Here is a 27,838-nt window from a genome sequence, read left to right on the forward strand (position 1 = left end):
TAGTAAGATATCGTTTTCACATAATACATACAATCGTTTAAAGTATTTATCGATACTAAGTTAATCTATATAATTTTGTATGATAATAATTAAAATGCAACCATCGATACACATTCGGCACTCATATAATTTGCGCACAACCTCTCATATTTAAAGATAATTACAATATCATAAAAACATAGATATAATCATACCATAACATACCAAAACACTATATAATAATAGAATATGATACAATTACAATTTTGAAATCTTAAATCTAGCGGGATATAAAAATTCGCACTAATAATACTCGTACATCGAAAAGATAACACGCATACGTCACACTAGAGAGACTCCTCAGCACGTGGTCTCGAGCAGCGGGTCCGGCGTCTCGCTCTCCGTCGTCGAGCAGATGAGGCGCTGCGAAGTCGACTTGTACAGGCGGCGCGGGCGGCCCTCGTCGTGCGAGTGCGCGCGTAGCGGCGGCCGCGGAGACAGGCGCGCAGGCGACGGGCGCGGCGAGCACGTGCACGCGCTCAACGCGCCCGCGCCCGCGCTCGCGCCCGCCCCGCGCCAGCACTCACAGCTCGAGTTGCCGCACGAGTCGCAGATCACTCCAGCCGCGCGTTCGAGTTTTCCCCGACGCGGTCTCGTTTCCGATCCGGCGCTCACTTCGTCTCGCGAGGCGGCCCTTCTCGTCGGTTTTCTCACCCAGGGGTCGAGTGCGTGCGGAGCGTCGAGCGACGCGCGCGCGACGTTTCGGCCGGCGCGACCGAGATCCATGTCGCTCATCTTGCGCCACGGATCGGCTTCGGGCCGCCCGCGCGTTTCATCGACGAGCGCATGTAACGATGCATCGGGCGAGGAACGTTCGCTGCGAACTGCACGCGGCAGTAATGCATGAGGAGCGAGGGGTGAGGGAGCCGCACTCGTTGCTGCAGGCGGGCGGCGCGGCGACGGTGCCGGTGAGGGCGTAGCAGAAGGAGCCACGGAGGGCGCCGGAGAGGGACGTGGCCGCTCCGAGTGAGAGCGCGCTCGAGCGGCGGGCGAACGTGCAGCGGGCGTTACATCGCTGAGCGACCGCAGGTGAATGCGGCGGCGAACGCCGGCTGGAGAGTCGGCGTCGGTCACGTTGATGCTAATGTTGTGTGCGACGGTACGAGGACTCCGCGCTTCGTCATTGTCGGCACTCTTGTCGAGGTTGCGCGGGCTCGCGGAACCATCCAGACTGATAACATTCTTTTCGGGGCCGGCCCGACAGGGCCCGGCCCCCGCTAGCTAGAGGAGTCTCTCTGTCGCCGAACTCGAGGTTCCGGAACTGAGTGTGGATGCAGGGTTTTGATCTTCTCCTAAAACGTAAATTGAATGAATGTTATAGGTAATATATAAAGAAAATCTTTTAGGGACACTGCAACTAAAACTGAACCCACTTGATTAAAAAATACATGATCGCGAAAATCAAAGCTACACACATACGCGCTTTTCCGCTTCTATTTACACTTATTAATGTTTCAGAATTTCGTTTTGACCCATACAGAATGAATGGTGATGCTTTTATATAGACACGCTTCACTTAATATCTTATCGACGTTTCAGTGGATAAGACATTAAGTGAACAATTATCCGGAGTAAGTGGTATGAAAGAAATATTTTTAGAAAGTTTAAAAAAATATACTATTTTTAGCATAAGAATTGATAAGCTACCATTGACAATTCTCATAGTATGATATATTACCCTGGCCTTAATACTATTGCCCTTTTCCATTTCATGATTCGGCCATTCTCAATGGATTTTTTTTTTATTATTTCGGTAGGCGGACGAGCAAATGGGCCCTCCTTACATCACCAACGCACCACCAACCTTTGAAAACAAGATGTTGCGCCCCTTGTGCCTGTAGTTACACTGATTCTAGCCCAATATATTTGAATATAATAGAGAAATTGTACGCAAACAAATATGTCTCATTTCCTTACTCTACAAAGGGCTTCATGCTAACGCAGGTAGTTCAGGCGCATACTAACGGGTTTTTCCCAGATGTGTTTATATTGTTAAGTTTCTTATTCCTGCTTAAAAGGATTGTATTATGGAGCATGTTTTTGAAAGTTAACAGATCGACACCTACAATTTACTACGCTAACTCGAATTTTAGTGAAAATTGTTTTTTTGTGCCAAGTTGCTTAAAATATGTTATTTTATATGTGTTAATAAAATCGTGAAGAAATATACAAAATTAACGAAGTTACAAATTTATACAACGCTAACTAAAGGGATTTTTTTAAATCAATCGATTTATATTACGCTAACAATTATAGCGGAGTGTGCGCACACTTTCGAGTTAGCGTAGTATAAATTGTTGGTGTCGAGATGTGTGTAGTATATTGAGTACTATCTCAGTACGGGTGGTGGATGACGATGTCGTCCTGACCGATTTCTGGCTCAATCGCAAAGGAGACCTACTACGCGGGAAATATTATAGTGCACAAGTGTGTGTGCAAACACAAGGGCATTCTCTATGTCCTCACTCTCATAATCCCATAGGACGGCAAATCCGACACGACCGGAAAGAGTTTAGGCGCAGGACCAACTGCTTTACGTGCTTTAAGAGCACGGTAGTGTACACACATCAAAATTTTAGACTCCGTGCTGTTTTATTGAATATTGCTCGGTAAAACAACCCAATAACTTTTTATCGGTCGATCTAGGGTTTGAACCCTCCTTGGGATCTGTAGCCTTATATATAGCCACTAGACTAACGAGATTAATACCAAATTGGTAATACCTGAGTGAAGAATATTCATTTGAAATATTATAATAAAAATGAAAAAAGTAAGTCGTACTTCACGACAAAAATTAACTTTTATGCGAATGGGCTCGATCAGCTCAAGTCAGCAAAAACCCAATTCATTCATAATGATTAGAATGTCATTCGTGATTTAATTGATTAAATTATCAAATGTGTTGTGTTGGGGCAAGTGCTATCGGGTGTGGTGAAGGCGTTGCACCACATATGTATATAGAGACAGATAAACTACTATGCCTTTTCAACTTGCATGCATGCAATGCATATTCTTGGCAGCCTTCGCAATAATATAGTGCCAAGCGAAAATAGAAAACTCAAACTCATAGTAAACTGTCCTTGTCTTAATCCTTCCCATCAAAATGATGGATTTTGCACCATCGGTAAGTATTACAAATAACCAATATCAATATTATTGGTATTTTATGATGCAATGTTTATTTAAATGTCAATATCCTACAAAGCAATATGGCTTCCACTCTGTCCAGCGTTTTCGTCGAACTACCCGCGAAATTTGAAAATGTAAAATTTAAATGCATTTTATAGCACTTATCAATTGAATAAAAATGTTTTGTTTTTTTATTTGTTTATTGGCACTATAGAATCGAAATAAGACACTTTTTTTAATGGGTATAATACCCCATTTATAATGTCTCAGATGTGCGGTACAGGTTATATTATCATTCTTCTTTCAAATACACACATTAAATTTTTTCTGCTGCCCTTAATTTCACCAGAATGTTCCATTGATGTTTTGTGATTTTTAAATAAAGTTTTAAATATTTACAAATATTTTTAAACAGATTTTTGTTTGATATACTTTGTTTAAACAAGTTTAGCTGGAACATAATAAGTATAACAAAATGTTCGACATTTAACGGATGTGTTAATTCCAATTGTAAATAGATTTCGTGACGTTTCATTAGACGTTTTTCAAACAAATTTGTGCATTTGAAACGGCTACGCTGGGTTTAAAAATTCTGTATATGTTAAATAAGAATCAAAGTTCATGTTCGCTAGTAGCAGTGTTTTATTCATCATCCTTACATAACATTCTTACAGGGCAAATAATGGAATACAGCCAAAAGTTTAAATAGTACTTATATGAAATACGATATAGCTTCTTACTATTATATTATAAATAATTTTCTAATATAAGTTTTGATACTGTAAAACTAACAAAATCAGTTAAATAATTTACTGATATGGAACTCTCTATATAGTCTGATCACATAGAAAATGCAAATTATATTCACGAATATGGTAATACAACAATGTGTAGCTGTCATGGCTAAAGGTAAGTGATCTAAAGTATATTTTTAAATTTATTTCATAATTTATAATTCTTAGTGGCAAAGTCATCAATAAGGTTAAAAGTAAAACGGAATGGAACGTAATATATTAATTACACAACAATTTTGGTTTACATTCCATTATAAAGTGACATACGAAAAAGTTCCCAATGGTTTGTTCTATATTGTTTAGTTTTTCTATACAATTAGACTATATCTTGGAGTGTTAGGGTTTACATATTTAATTTTGAGGATTCAGTGTTTAAAAAATAATGACTCACGAGGAAGGCACTTTGAGGCGCACATGAATATTTTCGTTTTGTAATTAATTACCGTCACTGTTTACCTACATGAAATGTTGCGCACAAAATCATAGCAATTGAAACATATTAAACTAAATAATTAATAAATATGAAAAGCCTAATATTTATTACCAGGAAGAAAATTATATCTTAATCATAAAATATTAAAGATCATTTTAAATCTTCTAAGAGCTATTAATGGTATCCATTATACAGTTTATTACAACATATTAGTCTTGGGAAGCTCTACATCACGTTCGATTATACTAGAAATTTGTCGTGACGGAAGTAATTGTTAAGGAAACACGGGCTAAAATATATATTACAAAGAAATTAAGTCAGAACGTTAATATTCAAGTATCAGTTATTGGTCAGTGCGTGAGTGCTTTTCGACATTAATCGTTTCTACTTATTTAAACACGTGTAAAATAGGTTGAATAAAAATATATCAATATATATTATTTAAACCCTTAATATTGACACTGAAATAGTGTTAATATATTTTAACGAATTCAAGCTTAATAGGAAGTAGGTTGTGATTTGTTGTAAGGGTTGTTAACTTCAAATAAAAATGAAATAATTCCACTATTATGATTTCTTACAAGAGATAATCTTACAATATTTAGTCTCGATTTTTATATTTCCTAATAATCTTTTAACTTTGTTAAATATATTATAGCCTAAATATGTTTGGGCTATTATTAGTTGAATTATTTTATTTTTGTCATTACCTTATGTTGCAGTTCGGTGAGAATTAAATGGTAAATAAAGTTGGTGGCTTCCTGAAGATCATCTCTCTTTCTATTTAGTATTGCAAATGCTTTCCTCAGTTGCAAAAACCAAAATCAAATATGTACATAAGAATAAACTAAACAAATACATATCAATTTAGAGATGCGGAAGAGTACAAAATGCATTCGATAATTATATATTTTGTCAATTTTACATATAATTTACAATTTACAGGAAAACAAATATAATATATGGACTAGTATTTTGTATGAAACTTTAAATAGTTTAAATCTAACAGATCCACCGCAAATAAATAAATAATAGTCTAGATTCCAATGGTCGATCGTTGTCCACGTGAAATACCAATATCAATTTCATACCATTGGATATTTTGTACTGTCTAGAACTACTAGTGACATTTTGACGTGGCTTTTGACCTAACACTGTAATAACTTGATGGAAACATATAAATAAAACAAATATTTCTAATGATTGCTTACTTTTTCACGATACATGTGTATGATTATATATTTAGAAATAAGAATAGCTATTTATTACCTTGAGTCGTCTGGCCCGTGGCCGGCAGTCTTTGTCAGTTGAGCAATTCGACTGAGACGAAACGTTTCAGTCTTTCTAAGTATTGGTTAAAGAGCTCCACGTCATTATGTCCAGCACCCTGCAAAAACACATTCGTAATACAAAAAAAAGCACTAGAAACTACTAGGAATATTATATAACAAGAAGGCAATTTCTAAAGAATATATTTAATGCATAGTTGCACTCACGCATAAGAATTTCGTTTTAAACGAATACGGGTGAACGGAAATTAATATTGAAACAATGTCAAGTGAGTCGGAATTGATTTGATTAAGTATTTTAATTTAGTGACGTTGTATATTTGGGGCTATTAAAGTATATTTAATCAGGTCGGTGTAGACTGTATTATTTTTTTTCGATTGGTAGTAAAAAAACATTTTTATGTTTATAAAAAGGTGAAAAAGAATCCTGGAGTTAAGTTTAATTGTCACAAAAATAAATCGTTGTCAAAATAAATAACGTATTAATTTAAATGTTTCACAATTTGAAATTAGAACATGTAGTAAATTAAAATATTACAAGTTATTTAAATAAACGCACGCACGTATTATACGATGCATTAGAACAGTACAGGCAAATAGATCGGTTGGCGAATGTTTATATCTCATTGGTTAGAAAAATATCTTGGAATAAAAATTTTTATTATACCAATACGAAGTCGGCACCAGCAGCTAAATATTTAAACAAGTAAAACGGTTTGATTCTATTTGTATCAAATCTTTTAAGGGAAAATCTATGTAAATTTATGCATGGGCATATTTAGAGACTTAAATTAAATCCAAACATTTAATCTCTAATAACGAAGATTTAAACAAAGAACGATTTTAATAATCTATTATTTCCGAGCTTCACTAGCTTTTTCTCGACAATGAGTTACTTTAATGAAGGAGTATCGCATTAAAGTTCACTTATTGCTACTATTTCTGCAAATCTAGTTAGGATGTATTTTTCTCGTCAGAAAATAATTGTTTTCGTGTCTATCATCAACCAATTGATGTCAAAACTTTGTCTGAAAGTATATTGTTGACCCCGAATCTCAGCTAAGTTCAAGATTCAGTGACATCGAGTGGGCCAAACGTACCGAGTTTCCAATTCTGTCATTTTGACAATGTTAAGAACTTCAAACTGCAGACAATAATCTTATATCTCCAGACTAACAGGGCCGGTAAAGTCACAACAGTTACAACGGCGACATACACAGATTTATTGTAAGCACTGCGTTTGGAGGCGCTGTTTATCCGTTCTAAGTACATCGACTTCTGAGGTAAGAACTAAGCTCCAGGAAGTTCGAAAAGTAACAGTGAACACTAAAACCATAAAAAAAGACTAAACATATTACGGCTGAAATAGGATGTAATAATATTGTATGCAAGTTCATTTTTTTAAGAAAAATTAGATCGAAGCTCTAATCTATTTTTGTTTCTTTTTGGAAAAGAGAAAGTTTAGTCTATGACACGTTCACATTGTTGAGAGAAAGCCTAATGGTTTAGAATTAGTAATGGAATTAATCATATGCGTAAAAGCTCACACAGATTTACAAATTGAAGTAAATGGGTCTCTGACTACGAAGGATGATTCCAAATGTCACAAATATTTTAGAACAGATTTTGGTGTATTTGGTCTCTTTGTCATAATTTATTTTGTGAGAATACTTGACCTATTAGCGAAGTTTAAAAATTTTGAATTTAACATCTCTAAGGTATTATATTACAGATAGATTAAAGTCGAAATTTTTAAGTGTCGCTCTAGCTAGATTTTCTCCCAAAAGTACATTGGTCTCTACAGTCTTTTATTGGTAAATTAATTAAAGTTTTACCTAGAGGGATGCATGCCGTTTGAGCAGTAAAAAGGAAATACGTGAGTCGAAAAAAAAATAGCAATTTTCAATATTTGCATAAAAAAATTACTATGTTATTTAAACAAAAATTTAAATTTAACTTATCAATCCAGCAAGCATATTTTAGGCTAAAATTTATAGTGTTTTAGTCAAAATTTTCACCAGTAATAATGTATAACAATATTAAATGCCACAGACCGTATACCGTTTTTGGCCTATTTTGTTTAGCAACCAAATCAAAACAAGTATTATAAATAACACTTACCTCTACCCATAATGGCTCTACGGCGCGTGGGCATCGTTCATATATGGCGAGTCCATGAGAGAAGTCTATCACCTCATCTTCAGTTCCATGAATAACAAGAACCGGTGAGGTCACTTTGGGGATTTTATCAATACTGAAACGAAAAAAACAAATACATTCTAAGCAAAATCTCTACATTGTTAAAGTTACGTAATATGAACAGTTACAGTTGTAAGTTAATTAAAATAATAAATAAATAAAACCAAATGTATAATAAATTCATTAATTATGAAGAATTTACTGATAAGAATTATTAATAACCTTGAAGTGATAAGAGGTTAACGAAAGTCAGACTTCATAATTGTTTTGTCTGCTTTATTTTTTTGGTTTGATCGAGAAATTAAAAACACAGCTGTTATCAAACTAAACAAAATTTCAAGAGCAAGGCAAATCATGTTGTTAAATATATTGTATATGTACTTATTTATCTCTTTACCATTTGAATTTTCCATTAATTATAGGATTATGTGGTATACAGTATATTGAATACTAGAGAAACCATAAAATTGAACATGAAGCAAAGGAGACATCAATCATTACATTGTTAAAATCTTCGTCTTTATGTAAAGTATTGTTTGAACTATGATATGCACTTTTCTTAATATAATTGTGTGGCCTAGTAATAAAAGTGCCCAAGTATTTTTTCGAACATAATGGAAACAACCATTTGTCAAATTGTTTAAACAATAATAAATTTACTTATGCTAAATATAATCTTAACCAGTACCAACAATATCACACAAAAAAGCATATGAAACACCAAACATGAATTAATTCTTTATTTTCTGATTATCAAGAGTAAGGATTAATTATTAAGCCCTTTAAGCAGCAGGCCACAATAATAATGAATAGGACACAGACAATTGAAGAATACAATAATAATAAATTATATACAATAAAAGTTTAAGAATCATATGCCTCGTTACAAAAACAAGATCAATGAGTAGATAATAACTAAATCATGTAGTTTTTATTTTTAGCTTAGTACCTTCAAAGATTAAAAAATACAAAAACCATTATTAATACTCATTATTAAATGTAAATTAATTGATCACAGTGCACTTTATCAACAATAAAGTTTGTAAATAAGACTTTGATGTCATTAAACAATGCACAAATAAAGTTTGTGAAAAAAAAACTTTTTTATAATAATTTAATATTTTATGTCATTGTATTATAATACAAAAATTCAAACAGTAATCAAATAAATTTAATACATGTATTTAATACATTCATAAGAATGAATGTGACTCATAACACTTTTATGGTAAAGTGAGAATTGTTATTTTAACTTACCTTGGAAATGCATCAAAAAACCAAGTCCTCTTAGTATTAGGGAAGGCTACACGCATGCCCGACATCAGAGGTGAATGAAGGACAACTGCCCCAACTTCATAACGGGCTGCAAGATCTACTGTAGGCACTGTACCAATACTTTGCCCATACAGTATTATATTCTCTGGGCTGATTCCATATCGAGTCCGTAGAGCCTGCCATGCAGCATCAATATCAGCATACAAATTCTTTTCGGAGGGCTTTCCACCACTCACACCATAACCAGAATAGTCATAACTGAATATGTTACAATTTATTCTAGTACCTAAACCTAAATAAAAGCTACTCATCTGTCCCAGATCTACAGCGTTTCCATGCGAGAACAATATTGTGAACCGAGCATTAGGGCTACATCGAACAAAGAGACAAGCTATTCTATTGCCTCTTGAAGTTCTCGAATAAAAGCCTTCGATATTTTCTTTTTCACGTTCTGAATATTGCCATTCCGCACGCTCAGTAAGAGTTAACGAGAATTTGGATCCAGTCTCATCGGGTGTGAATGCATACGTGGGTTCAGGAGGCAGGAATGCTAACTTAGCCGCGATTTTCCCTGGGCATGGCGGACAACAAAACAGGCAACAGAGTTCACTGAAACTTAACCCGTTCATAGTGAAATTTTATTTTAATTCATCGAAATAAACATTATTCTTTACAAATCACAACTCACGAATTACAGGTCATTGCGAAAATAAAAGAGATTTCACTGATTTTGACAGTTAGACAACATTTCAGCCATTTTTTATGATATTTAATTTTTATTTAGGGCCTTGGAGAGAGTCCTTCAAGCCTGGTTTCGTTTTGAAATTGGTAATTAACTAATATAAACACTTAAAACATTTCAATCACACTTAAATATATTAAATTATACATTTAGTTTATGTTTAACATAATCATAATATTATAATAAACTTCTAGTGTACAAGTATAAGTTACACATATTTTTGAGGTATATTGTCTCACTCTATCACTCTCTTTCTTTTTGCATTTTATTTTTATTTTATAGAGCAGTATTTTTAGAATATTTTTTCTTTAAATTTTAATATTATGTTTAAAATGTAAGTGAAGCGTGTTTTTTTGTGTGCCGGTCAGTGTTATAAGAACAAAAATATCACGATCAAATATCAACTGCCAACTTATTATTGACAATATTTATGTCACTGTCAAACAATTTGCTATTTCCACTTCTCTTTGTTGACAAATATTGTGTATTATTGATTTAGTAAGTATGTTTATTTTAAACTAAAAAAAAAAATATCTTTAATATTTCATTAACATTGTTTAATTTTCATTTAGAAATCTAATTAATTATGTACCCTTGACATATTCTTATGTAACGATAACGGTAAATTTATTAGAAATAAACGAAATAATTGTTTTTCTTTGTTTTGCCTAAGAATTAATATACTAATCTAATGTATCTCTGAACTTAGTTTTCTGCTTAGCAATTTTTTCTTTCATTTAAATGTCGTATTATGGTCTTGTTCTTAATTCACCCTTGAGATATAAGTGAGTGACATAGATTTACCATATGGGGTTACTTGCAGGACTATTAATGGACATATTACTCATACGAGATCTCTCACAGTAATTTTACGTATTGGCCACTGTGACCTTTAAAATCACTTAACAAAATGTGTGATGTACTACAATCTGTAAAAGAACAATTAGTTGATATTGAAAATGAATGTATCTCTCCATGTGTAAAGCTTGATGATATGTATAATGCAGCTGAGCCTTGTCTACAAAATATGCCACTGGAGGTAACACTGGAAATAAGTAATTATACCGACTTGTTTGTAAGAAATATTTATTACTTTTAAAAATTCATCATATATTTACAGATTATATTAAAAATATGCTCATATTTAGATGCAAATTTTATAAAAAATAATTTGAGCAAAGTATGTCAGAGATTTAATGACATTTTAGACGATATAAGTCTTTGGAAGTATAGAGCTAGTTGTAAAATGAGGGGATGTTTTCCTCCTTTATTTAATTTGGACAGCTGGAAAGAAGATGATGTTGACTGGACTGATATGTGCATTGAAATGGAAGCTGAGAGAAATAAATGGTGCAATGTGGATAAAACAACAAAACACCTTGTCATAAAAGATGTTCATTATGCATCTGTTGATGCAGTTATTTTGGTGAATGTAAGTAGGACTATGATGTAAAGATAAAAAAAGTTCTATAAACGAATCATTTGTATGATTCAACCAGCTAGACCATGTAGGCATACATACATCCTGATATCAATATTAAAGTAAATGAATACTTTATAAATTTTTCAGTGTTTATGTTGACTAATGTAGCAAATATTTCCAGAAAGGTCAAACATGCATTTCTGGTGGTAGAGACAGATGTTTAGCTCTTTGGAATGTATTAGATATACAAATAGATGACAATATTGATACAGTGTTAACAGATCTCAAACCAACAAAAATTAGACATGATGCTCATGCTGGTTGGGTGTGGGACTTAGCCACGGTAGATGTGGATTCAGCTAACACTGTGTATTCTGCATCCTGGGACAACACTGTCAAAGCATGGGATATTAATTGTGGCTTTGAGTGCATAGAAACATTCAAGTGAGTTTATCATTTATTTAATTTTATAAATTTCCAAAGACCCCTTGCCATTTTCCAAGTGTTTTTATTTCTTTTGATTTTTGCTTCATTGCATATTTCTAATACATTTTATATAAATATATATGTATAACTGTATTAAGAATGAATTTATTATTCTTACACTAGTCAAGTAGTAAGAGTAGATTATCATTTATTACATAAACCAAATCACATTATTTGTTAAATTTTATTAATGTATTTTATAATATATTAATGGTACACTTTAATATAAGTGTTTTATTGATGTGATTACTAAGTGATAATAAATTATAGTCAGATCAATATTTAATACAATTTATTGTTTGTATGCTAAAATTTCAACACAGAATAGTATACAGTAAAATTAGTGTTCTTAATTTATTCGGGTTATATTTACGTAACATCACCGACGTGATTATGCCGTCCATTTTATGTTGGCGGTTTCCATAATCTTCCCGAAATATGTTGGGTATAACTATAACTAAATAACGCACCTTAGTGAAACCTAATGAACCTGTAGCAATAATATTAAAATCGACTTTGACATTTTAAGAAAATACTGCAACTTAAATTCACACGGCAAACGCCGTCGCCTAATTTTCTATTTAGTTTAAGCCTGCCAAAGGCTTTCGATATTTAAAGTACCCTTTTAACATAATGAAAAATTATACTTTCAGTTGTAGTATGTCTGCCCTTTCCGTGGTTGCATATGGAAATAATGTTATGGCTGGTTTATATTCTAAAAAAATATTGACATTTGATATTCGATGTGGTCCCAATCCTACTAATGTATACAAGCCACATAGGGGTCCAATTTTGGCCTTAACAACTCATAAGAATCAAATTGCGTCTGTAAGCGAGGACAAAACATTAGCAATATTTGACAGTGTAGCTGGGAAAGTACTGAAAACTGATATAAAAATGCCGTCAGAGAAAGCATACCCAGTGAGCTTGAGTTGGAATACATATGCAATGTATATTGGCGATTCGAAAGGATGTCTTCATCTTTTTGATCCTAATAACCACAACTGTGTTAGGACACATGAGTTGTGGCAAGAAGCCTCTATAACCGAACCTTCAAATAGAATAGCAGGTTGCCACCAGGGTGACGGGACTTTGATTGCATGTTCAGATAGAGGTGAAATCAAATTTTTGTACAATTCAAGTCCGCCGACAGAGTATAAAAGTATGCAAACTAGCACTGTGGATGTTACACAGGTAAAATAATTAACTTATACATATTATCAGAATGTTAAATTGCTTAAAGTAATCTTATTGAAAAATAAATATAATTTATTTATTTCTTACCATGGTAGCCAGTTACACAGTTTTTTTGTATTTTAATCAGTATAATAATCTGTATAATTTTAACGGTCGATGTATATTTTTCGGGCCTACCCTCATTTTATAAAATGATTAATTTGAGGACCAAATCGTATAGAAACTGTTCAAACAATATTCAAGCATTCAAAAAACCTACCAAAAAAGGAAAAATAATAAAACAATAATCCTTAACCATCAAAATTCATAGTGCACGGATTATACTTTGACTACTCGTAACTTTAACCCTTAGTATTAGTCTAGATATGACTATTCGTACGCTTAAACTTTGAAAGATCCATGGAGACTAAAGCTCAATTGTCTGCTTAAAAAAATTGTTTACTTAAGCAGGTCCATTTCTGTCCGTTCAAGGAAAAACCCTGCCAAACCTTATTGAAACGGCACATCTGAAGCTGATTTTAACCAGCTTAAAGCATTAAATTCAGGATTTCTGAGCTTAAAGCATCGCTGTCGCATCACGAGTCGGTGATGCATAGAGATGATTTTAGTCACAATTCGGAACATTGAATAACGCGATTTTGTTAAGTTAATATTCGGAGATTGGATGATGAATATTGTTTTGGCATCTGTTTCCTGTAATCATAATAATCTAAGGTCTCTAAGAAATCTTTAAGACATTTGTTTATCTTCTATCTTAGATTTAAATTGTCCCCAATATAAGTCAATAGTCTATTTACTTATATTGGGATTAAAATTTATCTCTGAAACTGTCAGCGTTATTATGTAAATTGGTTTTGTTTTAAAACTCAAACTACACACTAATAGTCTTCATCGTCTCTATAGATCATCATTTAAATACCTCAATACCATTAATAAATTGCTGCTACTATAAATAGGAATTTAAACGTTAATTATGATATTGTAATTTAACTTCCTGTGTGAAATTGGTCATGTCAAAAGATTCTTATTTTTATTTCAGTTGCAGTATCTGAATGGAATCTTAGCTGTTGGAACATGTGATTCAGCTCTCGAGTTTTGGATACCCAATGAACAATTGAAGTACAACAACTTATAAACAATTTTACAATTAGATAATAACAATTTATTGAAAGCATAATATAAAAAATATAATAACTTATTAACTCGAAGCTTCCTAACTTTATATTATGACGTTTTAATTGTTGAACAAGTGGTAATGAAACTATGTTAAAGCATAATATTTTTATACTCAAAACCGCTAAAACAACAACTTAATCCGTAAAATTAAATAAATAAAAAAAGGTAAATTCACACAATTATTGGGAAAATCATCAGTTAGGAAAGGAGACACAAAACCCTATGAATACTCCTCTATATTTATTTCTTCTGCAACATTCCTTAAACAATTTATTACATATTTGTTTCAACGAAGTAAATGCACACAACTAATGTTGAAAAATTAAGCGCATAAAATTTATAATCTAAAAAAATCACAAATATTTTATTGCCTAAATAAAACCTAGCCAGTAATTAAAATTTTTGTCATAATCTTTTGTTTAAATTTATTTTGTGTTTCTTTTAAACTAAATTTAAACCATTGTATTAATTGTTTTCTAACGATTAATTTTTAAACAACATTTCATAATAAAAATGATATTTCAAAAGATAACTCTTTTTCATTTTTAGTCCTTATTTAGATTTACAAAAACAGTTCTATTTTATCAACATTTTTTCCTGTACACGCGTTAAACCGAGTCATGAGTCATGAGAGATCGTCTTCGGCATGCATTCTAACTAAATGCATCCACCATATATTTCGTTGTGGAAACGATCGCGCTAAGTCGCAGCGACTTATTGCCGTTGCCGTTTTAACGAACGAAGCACTTTGGAATAGAGAGAGCTAGGACGATACGTACGTGCGTCAGCCTAAATGATACTACTTTACTAATTACACTATTTTGCCAAATACTCATTCGTCAAAAAATTTAACTCCTATCTGGCGTTCACAGGGCGGATATCCTATGAGAAGGATTCGCGCCGTCCACGACTCTAAACTTTATCATCGTATAGCTCTTACCGCTATAGCAAAACATCTACACACACATTGGGCAGTAGCCTATTCAGTGTAGCAGCAGTACCAGCAGTGCTCTCCTAATTCCTCAAAATGCAGACTTTGGAAAATATCCTATTTGCAGGCTCTTATCGAAAAAAAACCCAAGCTATTTACCCCAGTATTCCAATGTAAAGAATAGCACTTCGAACACCGCTTAGAAAGGTTTTAATTAAGTCTATTTTCGCGGGAGGCAAAAATAGCTACCATAACTTCGTTATTCATGAAGATTCACCAGATTTTCTATACTTGGTAGTAAAATAAAGTTCTAATAAACTTAGTAGATATATTGAATTTATATAGACATTCCATTTGTGTGATAGAAACCATTATGATGAAAATACGATCCGATAAAATACAATTTACACTCAGGCTGAATGTGTTGGGCATGGTAGTGTGCAGGGAAGTGGGTAGCGCAAGTATGTAAAAAACAAAAAGGTCACTCGTCCTGTAACTGCTCATGGCCCGGTGGTCTCTTGATTGTCGAGTTTTCGTGCGTGTGCGTGAACGTGAACGTGAATGAGTAGTTAGCATTCAGCACTCTAGATCATTTGCCGCCGGGATTTTTGGCTTTCAGCGTGAAGGAAGGTATTTCTTTTTGTTACCGGACTTTTAACCGGTGGATGGTGAGTTTTGTTTCTTTTACATATTTATTTTTAAAACACGTAAATACTTAAATACACTGATTAGTACTACCTCGGTCCTCGACGTTAGCCATTTTTGCCACTTGCGACTCATTTAGTTCAAAGTATGAAGTAGGAGTGTGAAAACTCAATCGCATCGATATTAACGCAGAAGTATTTAGGCAGCGACACCAAAAGGCCCTGCCCCTTTTGGGTGAGTGTAAATGTGATATATGAAATAGGCGTTATGGAATAATTTAGTGTCAGAAGCACGGCATCAGGTGCAATCAACAATATATAAAAAAGATTAATTTATTTATTACTTAATAATATAAAATGAAATTAAAACATATGTTACCGGTCAAAATGATATAGACAAAATTAATGGATTTTACGGTATTAAAATTTCTTATGGTTGTACTGTCCCGAGAGTACAGCTAAAACCCATTATAATTACTATATCTATCGTAAGCAATAGAATTTGATCTTTCTGCATTTTATCCCTTTTTGTAAATTAATAATTTCTGAGATATAAAAATAAGTTTTGATAATAGGATGATAAGTTTTACAAGGTTCTATGTATAATTATATTTTAATTCAATAAACGTTATATGTTTGTATTTAGTACTTAAATTAAAATAAATTACATGCATTTTAGCGGTTTACATTACTAAACGTCAAGTGTAAAAGTCACTAATCCGCAGCTTGTTTTGCTTGTTCATGATTCATATTTCATGATATCAAATCAAACTTCAAACTTTAAAGAGACGTAAATGTCAACCCCAGGCACACTAATAATTTAGGAATAATAACAAATAATACTATCATACAAGTTACTAGTTGTGTCTTTAATACTTCATTGAGTTATGAAATTAAAATTTAAACAACGCCTTAATAAAAGTGAGTAAAAGATAAGTTCATTGGAATAACATTTTTAACCTGTTATATTTCCCATCCTATTCAATCTTACTTTTGGTATATTGGTGCTATTATAATTCAATTAAAACTTCTATTATAAAATAAAAAAATACTTACCATGGATAAAGAAAAACCAGGTGCATCTCGTGAAAATACAGAAGAAATGGATGTGGAAAAAGATTTGACTAATAAATTTTTGAGTGGTGAAATGTCTTTTGCGGAATACTCTAGTGAATGGTGCGATGGGGAGGACGAAGAAGATTCTGAAGAGTTTAAAAGAAATGATGAAGATGTGGCACAATCTGTACAATTAATAGAAAAAAGTAACTTTAGACGACGAAGGCGTACCCGCCTATCTCCAGCCTTAATGGGTTTGATGGGTGAAGCAAACTTAAGGTTTGCACGTGGTGACATTGAAATGGCAGAACGTATGTGCCACGAAATTATAAAACAATTACCAACAGCTGCAGAACCATACCAAACATTGGCACAGATATATGAACATGATATAGAGAAGTCATTACAGTTTTCACTGTTAGCTGCTCATTTAAGTAGTTCAGATGCAGAACATTGGTGGAGACTTGCGGGATTATGTAAACAGATAAATGATGTAAAACAAGAAATGATTTGTTACTCTCAGGCTGTAAAATCTGAACCACAAAATTTAGAGGCACATATGAAAAGGCTTGAATATTTAACAAAATTAGAAGAAAATAAATATCCTGTTAATACTTTAAATATAACACGAGTTAAATGTTATCACAAAATAGTTGTATCTTTACCATCAAGTGAAGGGGAAATAATAATGAAATATGCAAAAATGGCTGCTACAATGTATCATAGTACATCAGAGACAGAAAAAGCGGTTGAAGTAATGGCTGCTGCATATAAAAAATGTCCATCATTATTTACTTTGGAAGATATAAATATATTACTTGAATTATTAATTTTACAAAAACAATACCAATCATGCATAGACATTTTTGTTTCAAACATAGGTGTTGAAATTGAAGCAGAAATACAAACAGTTAAAAATAGTAATGAAGAAATAGAAGAACACACTAATTATTTAAATTGTGTTATACCTGACAATATGGCTGTAGATTTAAAAAGTAAATTGTTAGTTTGCTTCATTCACTTGGGTGCTTTTACTCTCGTAAAGAATTTATTAAATGATTTCTTGAGCAGTGACGTTGAAAAAGCTGGAGACCTTTATATGGATATAGAAGAAGCATTTTCATCAGTTGGCCATTATGAGATGGCTATAAAGTTATTGGAGCCTCTGGTAACAAATACAAATTTTGATTTAGGAGCAGTTTGGCTTAAATATGCAGAGTGCTTACAAAAACTTGGTAGAGAGGATGATGCTATACAGGCATACTATAAAGTATTGAAACATGTACCACAGCATCCAGATGCTTGCAGAAAACTTTTCACTATTTTAAAAATGAGGGGAGATATTGGAGAAGCTTTAAAAATTCTACAGCAAGACTATAAATATGTTGTCAGTGCTAGTTTATTATATGAACAATGTCAGATATTAAAGAATCAAAATAATTTATTAAAGTATTTAGAAGTTGGGGAAGCTCTTTTTTCAAGAGATTTAACGAAATTTAGAAATCAAGAAGAATTAAAGATAGCTTGTAGGACTAAAGGTAATGTGGATCTCATTTATAGTTTTCGAACTATGAGAGGTGAGAGTACTTACCATGAGGAAGACATTTAGTTTGAAGAAGAATCATTTCGGCTTACAAATCAACAGGAGTATGAATTTTTTAAAGAATTGCTGAAAATAGCTTGTGATAACAAACTGTATTGCACAATGCAAAGATTAACTTTTTATGCCATGATTTCTAAAGGATTACACTTTTGTCGCCAAGCTGTTGAATTTTACTGTTTTCAGGCTTGTTTTCTGAATCGTGATTACTCCAATGCCCTACGATTTGTCAAAGAATTTTCCACAAAATATCCTGGTCCAAGGACATATAACTTATTAAGTTTTGTTATAAATTCTTTAGATGAAAATACACATGGAAAATTTTTATCGAGGCTTTTTTTAAAAGATTACAATATTGTTAAACATATGTTTTTGGGTAATAATTTCTTGATATCAGGCAGATATCTTGTTGCCTTGAAATATTTTTTGGAATATCATGAACAATGTAGGGAACCTTTATCTGCCTTGCTAATAGCAGTAACTATACTTGCAATGGCAGCCCAGAGAACTGTGGATAAGCATCACAACTTAATATTACAAGGGATGTCATACTTCCTTACATATAAACAACTTAGAAAATGTGACCAAGAAGCTTATTACAATATAGGCAGGGCTTACCAGATGTTGAGTATCAATAACTTGGCTATTGAATATTATGAGAGAGCATTGGCATGTGGTCCAATTACAACATGTGACAAGCATGGCCAAATAGATTTAACCAAAGAAACAGCTTATAACCTTTATGTACTGTATAAAGATCAGTCACCGGAGATAGCAAGGAGATACATTATGAATTATTTAGTTATCTGATTAAATACTAAACCGTACAATCGTGTTTTAATGTTATATTTATTAAGTCCTGTTAATCTATGCTATAAATATTAAATTAAATTTCATTAAATATACAGTGAAATAATAAAAACAATTTCGATATTATGAATAAATTATTTTAAACATTAGTTATTATTTTAGGTTAACCTAGAGAAGAAAAAATGAGTGCAGCTGTATCCGGTTTGGTATCAGCAAATCTCGAATCATTTGGAGAATTGTGTGCTGTACTCGAACAATTGCATAAGAAGAAGAGACATAGACCAGAGCAAAACAAAATATTAGCAAATTTCTTTAATAATGTCAGACTCAAAATGACTAATTCTGAAGGTGGCAAGGTATTTTAATCCGTATAGTTCTATGTTCATATGTCCACAATCTGATACTCACTTACCCGGTGGCGGACTAAGCCCGTCAGAGGCCCGGGGCGGCTAAGTTGAATGAGTTAGCCTACAGCTTTAAATTTTTTTTAGTTTTACAAGGTTTTTATTAAGTTTACATTTGTGTGTATGAATAAGTGTTTATGTTAAGTAATTTGAAAAAAGTCTTATTCGTGCGAAATTATCAGAACACACTCATAAACTATTACATATCAATGTAATGAAATTTAATATGTTTTAAACAAGGCCAATGTTTATTTTGCGACGTAAATAGAATGTAGTGAATGTAAATGTAGGCGTACAAGAGTTAATTATTTTTATTTTACCCGCTACAAAGACGGGGGTTCACCCAGCGTATTGGACGCGTTCAGCAAAGTTAAAAGATTATTAGTACCGCGTAAAAACTCTAGATGGCTGTAGAGTGTAGTATTTTGTTCTTGATTAAATTAAGGTAAGGTACTAAGCACATTTTTAAAGTCTTGTTTAAGATTTGATCAGGGGAACGCGGATGCATTTGGGGCTCTCTCAAGATTGAAGGCCCGGGGCGTGCCGCCCCTTCCGCCCCCCTGTTAGTCCGCCAATGCTGATGCCTAAATATTTTTGTCCTTCAGAAAGAACATGAATTTTATTAAATTTTGGCATAGAATCATAAGCTTTAGTTAGCTTTTTACAAATATAAACCCCGTGCGATTATTTATATTATTGCGAAAACCAATTTCTAAAAACTTTCTTTCAGGATGCTACGTTCTTTCCAATTCTGAGGCTTCTATTACCACAATGTGAAAGAGAGAGAAATCCATATAATTTAAAGGAAAAAAAACTAGGAAGTTTACTTGTGAAAGTATTGTCACTTAACCCAAAATCAATAGACGCTCAGAAATTAATAAATTTCAGTTCTGTTCATAGTTCTACTCAAGAGAGCGATTTTGCATGGGTAGCATATTTTGTTTTAAAAAATAGATTTGTTCAGAAGTCGTCAATTTTATCGATAACCGATATTAACGAAATGCTCGATAATATTGCAAAGGCTGATGTCGAAAATAAAGGAAGTAAGTTATTATGACTTGTAATATTAATAGTTATATCGAATCTATTCGTATGAGAATATTTATGTAATACGAAAAAGGACTATTATTGATTCATACAATTTGGAAATTTATACCAACAATGGCTTATGTTTTTTATGTCTAGGTATATATAAATATAGATTAAAAGTGGAACCAGTCTGCCAAGTGTCGTAGTCATTAAACTATGTACTGGTCTTTAATATGAAATATAAAATATGCCTGCAAGAACCAATAAGTTTTTCAAATTATCAGTAGACCGAATAGAATCATGGTCAAGTTAGCACTTGAAACAATGGTGTTTCTTTTTGATCGCCGGATTAACTTTATCAGGTCCCTAGGCAATACACATGTCGGGGCCCCTTTACTCTTTTCTAAAACATATTTTATTCTAATTGTGACGCCACCAGCAATTTTTGAAATTGTTGAAACCAAATATTACTCTAATTAAATATAATTAGAGTAATATTTGGTTTCAACAATTTTATTACCCATAAATTTGAAAACCTTTTTTCCCAATTCTCGGCCTGCCTAGGGGCCCCGTATCGGCTACAAATTGTCATGTAGTTGATTTAAACATTAGTTAAATATCTAACGTTCGTCCGTCTTGCTACATAAAAATAGCCTTATTTATTTATGTAGGCTAGTTTGTGTACAAAAAATATATATATTTTGAATAACATGCAAATATATGTAAAACAAAACTTTCAGTACTTCTAGATGAAGTGTTTAGTTATGCAATAAGGAAGCTAACAGCACAGGAATTTAAATGGTTTTTGCGTATTATACTGAAAAATTTGAAACTGGAAATGAGCGAAAACCGAATACTGGGAACGTTTCATCCACACGCAACAGAACTTTACCAAACCTGTAGCAGTTTATATGAGGTGAGAGTGCCGTTTGTATTTTCTTATGTTTTATCAAAATCTTTAAAAAAACTTAGACGTAAAAAAGACACATCAAGATTTTAAAGGAATTCTCAAGTTGTTTCTACATCTTCATTACTTAATGTTGCCACTGATATGTAGGATGCAGGGACAGATATTTCTAATTTAAAAAATATATATATCCTATCTAAAACAATTTTATGAAATATAATGTTCGTTTGACCTTGAAAAGATAACAATATTATACACATTCAACCATCATAAAGTTACTAAATGACTAACACAAGTTACTAAATGACTAACATAGGTTTTTTGACTTTTTTTTCTAATTACATTTTTTTTTTAAATCCCGCGTGCTCTTGCAGGCTCTTATAAGAATAATTATATTTAGAATTTAGATCTAAAAATATACGCTAGTGGATTGATATTTTGTGATAACTTCAGGTTTGTGAAAAACTAAAGACCAGTAATATTCTCTCTGGAACCGAGAGTTCTGATGAAGCGGTTGTCAAATTATTCTTAGCAGTGAAGCCAATGCTATCTGAACGACTGGACGTAACCAATATCCATCAACTACCTACCAGTATTACATATCATATAGAAGATAAATTTGACGGGGAGAGGTTTCAGGTATACCAAGCATTCTCTGTCTCCGGAAATTTTGTTTAAATGACGTGTTTTGAAGATTACAATATCTTTAATTTTTATCATTTAAATATATAGATGCATATGGAAAACGGTAAATTTGAATATTTTTCAAGAAATGGACGCAAGTATACGAAAAAATACGGAAGCACTTATGATTCTGGTTCACTGACACCAGATTTGAAGGATTGCTTTTCGACGGATGTTCATAATTTTATAATTGATGGTGAAATGATGGGTTGGCACAAAAGAGACCAATGTTTTGGTTGCAAAGGTAACAAAAAGCTTTTTACAAAATAACCAGAAACAATATATTCTATATTCAAGTAGCTTCTTACAGGCGCGTTTTTATTGCCATATCACATAATTGTAGTAAAATTACATGTGCATTGAAAGTATTTTCCAATGAGAAACAACTAGAAACTTTTTCTTAAATTATATAACATTAAAGACAATATATAATTAATGTAACATATAAAAATCAGCTAATTCTAATTCTGTGCTTTTTCACGTGCATTATCTTGTACTGATTGATAAGCCCTATGTATTCATGTTTTTAACAAGATATGAACTTCTTATTTGTTAAAGAAAAAAGTTTGCCGTATGTTATTAATCAACCTTAGCAATATCCGGGTCTTGTCGAACATTTTTCGACTTTGGTTGCTTAAGTTATAGTGCTATGCGTATTTTTTTTTGGAACTTGTATTTTGTCCGCGAATATTATACCTTTATCAGGCCCAATATCCATTAAAGCGAAGATTGGCGAAGAGACAAAGAACATGAAATATCTATCGAAGTGAAGCTGAGTTAAGATATCGGAATAACAATAAATTAATTAGCTACTAACGAAACATCTTATCTCTTTGCCAAACTTATCTTTGGTTGATACGAAGCTTTCATTAATCTCACAAATCCAAGAAACAATTCTTTGATTTATTTAATTCAGGATTTTTTTATAGGAATGTCATATGACATAAAAACGATTACTGAAAATTCATCATACCGCCCTTGTTATTGTGTCTTTGATATTATATACTACAACGGAAAATCGCTCATTTGCGATCCCGAAAAGGGCGGTTTGCCACTAAAAGAGAGACTCAATATATTGGATACGCTATTCACAGATGTGCCAGGCGTTATACAACATAGCAAACGAAGTATTGTCAAAGATAGGTATATTACATATCTAATTAACAAAACGTTTTTTAATATAATGGTCGAACAAAAAGGTCTTCTGAAAGAATCTTAAGAGAAAATCGAGGGATTTTAAGTCGAGCAATTGAATTTTCATGTAGGTACTCGATTTGAACTTAAAACTCACCAATGCAGCTGCGATGGAAAACATCATGAGGAAATTTTTGTGTCGGTTAAATATACCTATGCCAAACGTTCTGGAAGATAGAAAGTACCAACATTTGGGCATAATATATATACCATTAAAAAACTAATTACCGTTTTAGTACAGACGTTTTAAACGCTTTGAACGCGGCTATCGACAACCAGGACGAAGGCATTGTAGTAAAAGATGTGAATTCATATTACAAGCCAAACAAACGTAACGAGGGCTGGTACAAAATCAAACCGGAGGTAAGTCTAAATTTTGGAAAAGACTGGTCATATTATTATTTACTGTGACAATGAAAACTCTAGACTACCCGAAATACTTGGTGGTAGGATTTTGTACAACCCCATCTGGGTAAGTACCACTCACTCATCACATAGGTATTCTACCACCAAATAGCAAACAGTTGTGTTCCGGTTTGAAAGGTGAGTTAATCAGTGTAGTGTAATAGACACTAAAGGCATAACATCTTATTTCCCAAGTAGGCGGCGCATTGGCGATGTAAGAGATGGTTAATATTTTTCGCCAATGTCTATGGACGGTGGCGACTGCTTACCAACAGGTGACGTTTTTATGCCTGCCTATATCTTTTATATGAAAAAAAAAACCATGAAGCATTATCCAATTAATAAAGTAAAATAAAATCGATCGATACTTCCGTCGAAAACACGGTTGAGTTTAAAGTGTTACTTTTGCAGTACACCGATGACACTATGGTGGACTTAGACTTTGTGGTCATTGGTGCAGACGAAGCTGAAAATAAACGACAAGGCCGCGCTAAGAGTTTTCACGTTGCGTGTATTGATGTTAAACCTGGTAGAGTATTGCATAAATATTTAAAATAAACCTTCACTATTTTTCATCTGCTCGGACCTTAAGGCCGGCACGCTAACAATACACATTCGTACAAATACCACAAAGAGTTACTTGTCTTCTACGTGCGCGCTGTACTCACGATGGTCTTAATCACGATCTAGAATACACTCGAAAACAAAAGCGAGACGAGTAATACGTAAGCAATTATTTAGTGTTAGAGCGCTTTGGAAAATTGCGGGTAATTAGACAGTGGTGAAAACATTTCTTGATTTTGCAAAATTTACACAAAACCGACTCTGTTAACTTTTGAGAAAACAAAGGCGATAAGTTGCAGCACATCGTCGAAAACCATCTGTTGTCAATTAAACTTATTTTAAGATTTGTTTTTGTCAATATGATTAATGTCTTATTTTATCAATGTTTTCACAATATCTAGACCGGTCACACGTTGCTATGGCTACGTTAAGTTAAGTAGTTTTGACCAACATAATTATTTATATGTTCCGATGCACAGAGGGGTTGAAACAGCATATTAACAGGCGCCAGGGACACCTATTATTGGCAGTTCAACATCGGTTTAAAGATGCCAGTATTTGGCGTAAGAGTGGTTAGGAGAAAGGATGAGGGTGATTATTAAGGTGGACCAGTGATCCGTCTACTTACCTAATAAGTAATATAATGAAGACAAACAGGTTCTTCGCTATTCTTGACTAGTTTGAGGCATCGTAGCGAACACAAGTAATACTTTAAAGCTTTTATGAATCGTTCTTTTTTAAATGTTTTTTATAATTTATTTATATTTTCATGAAGACTGTGAATTAATGACTGACGCTAATCTAGTCGCCGCAGCTCTATCCAAAGGCATGTCTATCTCACTGTCAGAAGGATGTAAAAACATCCTGGATGTAACGTCATCATAAAGCAATGGATATGGCATCGGCGCCATGTACGTAGTGTACGTACACGTATAGCGTCCGTCCTCGCGGCAGGCGGGGCGCGCTGGGTGTGCGTGGGGCGCGTGGCGGGCGGGCTGGCGCGCGCCGAGCGCGAGCGCGTGTGCGCGGCGCTGCAGCCGCACTGGCGCGCCTCGCGCCGCGCGCCGCCGCCGCCCTGCCTGCACTTCAACAAGGAGACGCCGGACTTCTGGGTCTTGCCGGAGCACTCCATCGTCTTTCAGGTAAGTGATACTCGATTAGCGACACGATTGTTATTCGGTACCTTCAAAGACTAAAAATCTTTTTCTACTGTTATCTCGTTGTAAGAGTATAAAACGAAGTCGCTTCCCGCCGCCGGTACACTCAGATCTTTCTAACTATGCAACGGATTTTAATTCGGTTTTCATCAATAAACAGAGATTTATAAATTTTTTTTTTATGTTTTTCCATGTATCTAAAATTTGTATGAAGACCGTAGGTACAATAACAATGTAAATATATCTGTACGATAAATAAGACATTTTTGAATTTATGGACTCTCACTGCACGCAGGTGCGAGCCACGGAGCTGATCCGCAGCTCGAGTTTCGGCGCGCCCTACACGCTGCGATTTCCACGCGTCATGTGCGTGCGCACAGACAAGCTCGTTAGCGACGTTATGACGTTGCAGGAGTTCAACCAGTTAGTATCCGTACGTATAAAATAAACCATATTATAACGACTATTTGCGAATATGATCATTTGAAATTATAAGTTGAATTTTGGATATTTAAGACGAGGAGTCCAGTGATTAAATTGAGCAGAAAACGCGTTAACGAGACGCAACTGAACCAAATGCAGCCGATGACGCTCCGCAGGCGGGTGGCGAATTTGCCACAAGTGTCTGAAAGGTTTCGAACGAAAACGACTGGCGATGTACAAGTCGTATCTAAGGCGCTCCTGGATAGAAAACTCTGCGTGATTTCCGATGAAGAGGACTGCAAGAAAGTGGATTTAGTAAAACTTATTGAGTCACACGGTGGAAAACATGTTGAAAACCCGGGTAAGTGAATTTGTCTTTATATTTTTCTAAGTAAAGTTTAATTATATGTTCTTCATCGAAAACACAACTGATTGAACATCAAGACTTATATTCATAATGCTTTTTTTTATCTAGCTGGAAGTAAATTAATTACGAATTTCCCCTATACGAAGAGGGGGAACCCCACATACCCCCTATATGTGAAATTCGCTGGCTTTGATAGCGCCGGAATAATACTACACATTTCCACTTAGCTACATATATCCATTTTAGTTTTATTTTCAAAGTTCCGATAAGTTTCGCTGACACACAAATTTTATATACGAAAACAAGATTTCGTTCGTAGAAAACATCGTTTTCTTTATAACTCCATTGGAAAAAGGGCGATTATAAGATTCATTCCAACAGGTCCAGACACTTGGTGTTGCGTAGTCGGAAGAATGACACCATTGGCCAAGAAACGCATCGAAATTCAGGAACTAGATATTGTAACGGCTTCCTGGCTCCGTTCGCTTCCTCCATCAGACACTCTATGCTCCTTAACCCCTTTAAACATGCTGTCCATGAAGAGAGAAACGAGGTGGCAGTTGAGCTTAGATTACGATTCATTTGGAGATAGTTTTAAAGACGAAATAGATGAAAACGTTTTAAATAAATGTCTTCAAAACATGGTAAGTTTTAAAAGATGTAAGTGGTTAGTTGTTAATCTATGTCTAAATCTTATTGTCTTTGATTATATTTAATATCTGTTATATTTGTCAGTATGCTCGAAGTCTATGAAATACTTAATAGGGTCTCTGCCGAATAACTTAGTCATAATAATGACGTATGTAGGTTAGCAAGACTTACAAACTTAATAGTGAAAATAATACATTGATGTAATATCGTTTGTAAAGCTGCTGATTCCAGGGCTATCAAGTGGCCTACTGGCCTGTCATCCAAATCTCGAAAAAAAAACCTATGGCGTATAACAAATTGGAAATTTATTTGTACATTTCTTATTCCAGCAACAATCAATATATCCAACAACAAAAGAGAAATTGAAACTGGACGAGCAGTTATTTGGTGACAATAATCCGTTCTCTTTTCTTAGAAGTTGCACCATACACATTGCAAAGAGCCCCTTGCATAGGCTACTGGCTAAAATGTATGGGGCTAGTGTCAGCGATGATTTTGCTTCTTTGACACATTTCGTCATACCGCGTGACACGTCGTCTGAAGATGTACAAAATTTCAAGAATGATTTAAACGTCAAAATTGTTTCTGACGAATGGTTAGAAGCATGCTTCCAGGAAAAAAGGCTTGTAAATGATTTGGACTATATAATGTAAAATTAAAAAGTAAATTAATAGCCTGTAAATGTTCCACTGGGCTAATAGAATAATATGTAAAAATCGATGTCAATATATTCCTAAAATATCGCGTGCCATGGAAAGCAGCAAAGAAATGCAGCGGAACTCTGGCAGGTCATGTTCCATTGGGCCATGAGTGATGGAATAGTTCAACAC

General features: G+C 33.7%; 3 protein-coding genes across 8 annotated transcripts; 2 read left to right on the forward strand and 1 right to left on the reverse strand.

Annotated features, from left to right (window-relative positions):
* Positions 1-1,063: 1,063 nt before the first annotated feature.
* Positions 1,064-10,014, reverse strand: LOC113402053 (alpha/beta hydrolase domain-containing protein 17B). 2 transcript variants are annotated; one of them, XM_026642175.2, is made up of 5 exons: positions 9,847-10,013; positions 9,141-9,773; positions 7,806-7,938; positions 5,665-5,782; positions 1,064-1,331 (listed from the first exon to the last, which is right to left on the reverse strand). In XM_026642175.2, the coding sequence occupies exons 1-4, from the start codon at positions 9,858-9,860 to the stop codon at positions 5,699-5,701; spliced, it is 864 nt and encodes a 287-aa protein (XP_026497960.1). In that variant the 5' UTR covers positions 9,861-10,013; the 3' UTR covers positions 1,064-1,331; positions 5,665-5,698. The 2 variants fall into 2 exon arrangements, 1 of the variants encoding a protein (XP_026497960.1); XR_010309228.1 differs by adding an exon at positions 5,106-5,156 and having other exon boundaries at positions 1,082-1,331; positions 9,141-10,014.
* Positions 10,015-10,292: 278 nt separating this feature from the next.
* On the forward strand, positions 10,293-14,578 carry LOC113402051 (F-box/WD repeat-containing protein 9-like). 3 transcript variants are annotated; one of them, XM_026642169.2, is made up of 6 exons: positions 10,293-10,398; positions 10,724-10,939; positions 11,021-11,332; positions 11,505-11,767; positions 12,463-13,003; positions 14,046-14,577. In XM_026642169.2, the coding sequence occupies exons 2-6, from the start codon at positions 10,811-10,813 to the stop codon at positions 14,139-14,141; spliced, it is 1,341 nt and encodes a 446-aa protein (XP_026497954.2). In that variant the 5' UTR covers positions 10,293-10,398; positions 10,724-10,810; the 3' UTR covers positions 14,142-14,577. The 3 variants fall into 3 exon arrangements, with proteins under 3 accessions (XP_026497954.2, XP_026497955.2, XP_026497956.2); XM_026642170.2 differs by lacking the exon at positions 10,293-10,398 and adding an exon at positions 10,440-10,521; XM_026642171.2 differs by lacking the exon at positions 10,293-10,398 and having other exon boundaries at positions 10,729-10,939; positions 11,109-11,332; positions 14,046-14,578.
* LOC113402034 (DNA ligase 4-like) lies at positions 12,028-27,714 on the forward strand. Of its 3 annotated transcripts, none has more exons than XM_064216300.1 (14): positions 12,028-12,038; positions 19,386-19,579; positions 20,358-20,670; positions 21,397-21,572; positions 22,017-22,202; positions 22,296-22,491; positions 23,177-23,390; positions 23,678-23,804; positions 24,258-24,375; positions 25,365-25,552; positions 25,863-26,000; positions 26,084-26,351; positions 26,739-27,001; positions 27,338-27,714. In XM_064216300.1, exons 2-14 carry the CDS (start codon positions 19,406-19,408, stop codon positions 27,659-27,661), a joined length of 2,685 nt encoding a protein of 894 aa, XP_064072370.1. In that variant the 5' UTR covers positions 12,028-12,038; positions 19,386-19,405; the 3' UTR covers positions 27,662-27,714. The 3 variants fall into 3 exon arrangements, with proteins under 3 accessions (XP_064072370.1, XP_026497935.2, XP_064072369.1); XM_064216299.1 differs by lacking the exon at positions 12,028-12,038 and adding an exon at positions 16,540-16,678; XM_026642150.2 differs by lacking the exons at positions 12,028-12,038; positions 19,386-19,579 and adding an exon at positions 16,534-18,272 and having other exon boundaries at positions 27,338-27,713.
* Positions 27,715-27,838: the final 124 nt, after the last annotated feature.

Source organism: Vanessa tameamea, chromosome 2, assembly GCF_037043105.1.
Source record: "Vanessa tameamea isolate UH-Manoa-2023 chromosome 2, ilVanTame1 primary haplotype, whole genome shotgun sequence".
NCBI classification, from domain to species: domain Eukaryota; kingdom Metazoa; phylum Arthropoda; class Insecta; order Lepidoptera; family Nymphalidae; genus Vanessa; species Vanessa tameamea.